Source organism: Eimeria necatrix, genomic scaffold, assembly GCF_000499385.1.
Source record: "Eimeria necatrix Houghton genomic scaffold, Enh_scaff1904, whole genome shotgun sequence".
Classification (NCBI taxonomy): domain Eukaryota; phylum Apicomplexa; class Conoidasida; order Eucoccidiorida; family Eimeriidae; genus Eimeria; species Eimeria necatrix.
This window is the reverse complement of record NW_013652545.1, coordinates 1-4,327: the sequence shown is the minus strand read 5'-3', so window position 1 is coordinate 4,327 and position 4,327 is coordinate 1. Positions and strand designations below refer to the sequence as shown.

Here is a 4,327-nt window from a genome sequence, read left to right as displayed (position 1 = left end):
GCAGCAGGCGCTCCTGCAGCAGCAGCAGCTGCTGCAGCGGGAGCTGCTGCCGCAGCAGGCGCTCCTGCAGCAGCAGCAGCTGCTGCAGCGGGAGCTGCTGCCGCAGCAGGCGCTCCTGCAGCAGCAGCAGCTGCTACTGCAGCAGCTGCTGCTGCTGCTGCTTGTGCTGCTTTGCTGCTTCCTGCTGCCTTTCTTTTTGCACAAAAGCTTTTAAGTCGGAGTCGAACTTGAGCAGCAAGTGTTCGAGTTCTGGGGTGTACGTACACCCCAAGTACCGCACGGAGAAGAACAAACTCGACAGCAGCCGCACAGTGTCTTCATTTAATTCTTTTGCACTTTCCATTTGCTGCAGCAAACATTAATAATAAATATTATTTATTTATTTATTTATTTATTTATTTATTTATTTATTTATTTATTTATTTATTTATTTATTGTTATTTGGTTGTTTGCTGCTTGCTGCCGCAACGCGCTGCTGCTGCGGCAAAAACTGGCGCTGCAGTAACCCACACAGGCCACGCAGGGTTTAGGGTTTAGGGTTTAGGGTTTAGGGTTTAGGGTTTAGGGTTTAGGGCCCCACAGGGGACGTGAACCTAGCTGTGGGGCTGTGCCCTGGCCCTCAGCGGTTTGCTGAACACTAAACCCTAAACCCTAAACCCCAAAGGCTAAACACCAAACCCTAAACCCTAAACCCTAAACCCTAAACCCTTGCTCACAGCGACTACTTTCTTTATGTACTCCTGGCGAGCTTTGTGCTGCCCCGCACTTTCCCATTCTTCTTTCTTTAGCACATCAGCCAGCCAGGACTTGTCTGCTGCTGCTGCTGCTGCTGCTGCTGCTGCTGGCTCTTCTGCTGCTGCTGCTGCTGCTGCTGCAGCTCCTGCGTCTTGCTGCTCTAATGCTGCTGGTGCTTCTTCTGATTGTTCTCCTGCTGCTGCTGCTGCTGCTGCTGCTGGCGGTTCTGCTGCTGTTACTGGCAGCTCTGCTGCTGCTGCTGCTGCGGGCTGTTCTGCTGCTGCTGCTGCTGCTGATGGGCTCTGTTCTGCTGCTGCTGCTGCTCCTGTTGCTTCTGCCGTTGTTGCTGCTGCTGCTGCTGCAGCGAGCGAATCTGCTGCGGAGTTGCCGTTTTGCTGCGCCATTTCCGCCAAACCCCAAACCCTAAACCCTAAACCCTAAACCCTAATTTGCTTCCAATAACAACTTCTTTCTCGAAAAAGGCAAAATAAAACAGCAAAAAGAACCATTTGCTGCTGCTGCTCAACGACAGGGGGCCCCCAGGGGGCCCCCAAGGGCCCCCAAAGGGGCTGTGGGGGCCCCTGTGTGGGGCTGAGTTGTTTTATTGAATTAAATTAAAAAATAAAATAAAATTAATTAATTAAAAATGAAAAAAAGAAAAGGGAAAAGAAAATAAGAAAGTGGACGGACCGGGGATCGATCCCGGGACCTCCTGAATGCAAATCAGGCATGATACCACTACACCATCCGCCCTGGAAAACGAGGGTTTAGGGTTTAGGGTTTAGGGTTTAGGGTTTAGGGTTTAGGGTTTGGAGGCGCGGAGCGCAGAAGTCGTTTTTTAAATCCCCAAAAGCCACTTGAGATGCAGTTAAATGGAACTTTTTGCAAAATGCATAAAATGTCTTTTTCTTTTTTTAAGAATCTGAAAAGGATTTTATTTCATTTAAAAGATTAAAAATAATTCTTTTATTCGGAATGGAGTAAATGCATGGCCAGTCTTTTCGAGAAGCTTTTCTTTGATTGCAAAATGCAAAAAAGTAGAAACTGAAACAGAACTCCCGGAGTAGTCGAAAAGCCTCATTTTTTGTTCTTTTTTTCTCAATTTTTGTCGAATTTGAACTCCAATAAATGTAAAACTATTTTGTTTTTATATTTTATTAAATGTCTGACAATTTCTGCATCTTTTAAACATCTTTTAGCCCCAAAATGGCGGAAAACGCGCACTGGTGGGTGTACACCGCTGAGGTGTACGTACACCCGAAACCCCAGAACGCATGCAAAGAATTCGGCGGTTTTGAAAAATTTGAAATTAAAAGCTTCATTTAATTTCCTTTTTTGATTTGAAACTCCATTTAGTTTGCTTTTTTGATTTAAAGCTTCATTTAATTTACCCTTTTAATTTAAAATTCCACTTAATTTGCCTTTTCGAAAAACCCGCCTTCTCACAAACCCTAAACTCTAAACCCTAAACCCTAAACCCTAAACCCTCAACCCCAATTCATAATTGTCGTTGAGTCCTTACTTTTTTTTCGAATGTTCTTTTATATTCTTTTATGTCTTTTGAAAAACTTCTAAACAATTATTGTTGCTTTTGAATTTTAAAAAAGTTATTTTTGAATTTAAAAAATGTTTTTCTGGAAGTCCTAAATCTTTAGTAGAAACTCAAATAGAAAATAAAATGTACTTTCCATAATAATTAATCCATATTAGCCTGCGAAAATCTAGGGTTTAGGGTTTAGGGTTTAGGGTTTAGGGTTTGTTTGGATGTTGGTGAAACAGCGAGTAATTGCAAACCCTTAAAAGCAAACAAAAATAAAAATGGAGTTTTTAATAAAGAAGTATTTGAAGCTGTTTAAAAGGGTTTAGATCTAGAGCTGCAGCGCCTCCCATTCGCTCGCGGCCCCAAACCCTAAACCCTAAAACCTAAACCCTAAACCCTAAACCCTAGGGTTTGAGTCACTTGCTGCCGAGCACGCACATGAGGGTGACAAAGAGCAGCAGCACAAACATGCAAATGCAAAACCCTAAAAAGATGTAAACGATGAAGGAGCGATCAGTAGGGTGCAGCTGCAGCAGGCTTTGAGGCGCAGCAGCAGCAGCAGCAGCAGCAGGTGCTGCTGCTGCTGCTGCTCTTGCTGCTGCTGCTGCAGCAGGGCCCCGCTGCAGGGGGGCCCCCAAAAGACCCTCAGCAGCAGGGGGCCCCTTACTGCGAAAGAAGATAAAAGATGGGGCCTCGGGAGAGATAGTGAAGCCATTGGGGGGCCCCGCTGCTGCTGCTGCTGCTGCTGCTGCTGCTGCTGCAGTTGCTGCTGCTGAAGGACGCAGGGAAGCGCAGCGGAGCAGCCCGCAAGGCCCTGCTGCTGCTTCTGCTGCTGCTGCTGCTGCTGCTGCTGCAGGGTTTGCTGCTGCGAGAAGATAAATAAATAAATTAAATAAAAAGAAACAAAAAGGAACTCCAGGCCGAAGGAATGGCCTGGTGGAGAAAATGGAAAAGAAGAAGGGCCTTGACCCCATTCTCCCGAACCCTAAACCCTAAACCCTAAACCCTAAACCCTAAACCCTGGAGAGACAGCTGCGTCCGCAGCTCAAAACAATGGAACAACTCTTTTTTAAAAGACAAATAAAATTTAAATTTTGTTTATTCATTTGGAAATGGTAAAAAGGCAAAATCTGAACAACTGAACTCAGTGACCTTGCCGAGCTAACCGAGGGTTTAGGGTTTAGGGTTTAGGGTTTAGGGTTTAGGGCTTGGGGCTCAGCATTAGCTCCAATTAAGCGTGATTTATATTTTAAATTCAATTTTTGAGAGATCTTGCTTTATATCTAGGGTTTAGGGTTTAGGGTTTAGGGTTTAGGGTTTGAGGCGTTGGCGGCTCTCGAGTGACCACTGGGTAGCCCGTGCGGCTGACTCTCCAGCAGCTCCATAAACCCTGAAATGCAGCTTAAATTAAATTAAATTAAATTAAATTAAATTAAATTAAATTAATTAATTTAATTAAATAAATTAAATTAATTAAATTAATTCCAAATTTCACTTTCTCACTCACTCATTGTCCAAAACCGCCACCCACGGAGCTGCTCAGAAAACAGAAGAAGAAAACCACTTCAAAACAATTTTAAAGTCAAAAAACTAATATTTATAAGCTTCTACGGTTCAGGGTTTAGGGTTTAGGGTTTAGGGTTTAGGGTTTAGGGTTTAGGGTTTAGGGTTTGGGTTTCGGGCTACGGTGACGAGGTGTACGTACACCTGGACATCGCCAGGCTAGGATCCTCTTTGGCATTCAAAAGGGTTTTTCATTTTAAAATTAAATTTTTTTGTTTTAATAATTTCAAATTAAATTAATTTTTAATTTTTAATTAATTTAAATTAATTTATTTCTAAATTTAAAAAAGGTCCTACTGGGACTCGAACCCAGGTCGGCGGATTCAGAGTCCGCAGTGCTAACCACTACACCATAGAACCGGTGACGGTCCCCCTGCTGCTGCTGCTGCTGTTGCTGTTGCTGCTGCTGCTGCTGCTGCTGCTGCTGCTGTTGCTGCTGCTGCTGCTGCTGCTGCTGCTGCTGCTGCTGCTGCTGCTGCTGCTGCTGCT

The 4,327-nt window shown here is 44.3% G+C and overlaps 2 protein-coding genes across 2 annotated transcripts; both read right to left on the bottom strand.

Moving 5' to 3' along the window:
* Positions 1-133: 133 nt before the first annotated feature.
* ENH_00024750 (hypothetical protein, conserved) lies at positions 134-1,139 on the bottom strand (the record flags this gene model as incomplete). The annotated part of the gene is made up of 2 exons (XM_013579767.1): positions 134-346; positions 717-1,139. 2 exons carry the CDS (start codon positions 1,137-1,139, stop codon positions 134-136), a joined length of 636 nt encoding a protein of 211 aa, XP_013435221.1.
* A 1,464-nt stretch (positions 1,140-2,603) lies between these two features.
* ENH_00024740 (hypothetical protein) lies at positions 2,604-4,327 on the bottom strand (the record flags this gene model as incomplete). Its single annotated transcript, XM_013579766.1, has 3 exons — positions 2,604-2,644; positions 2,943-3,047; positions 4,136-4,327. Coding segments are annotated over 3 exons (338 nt in total), but the record flags the coding sequence as incomplete, so codon positions are not given.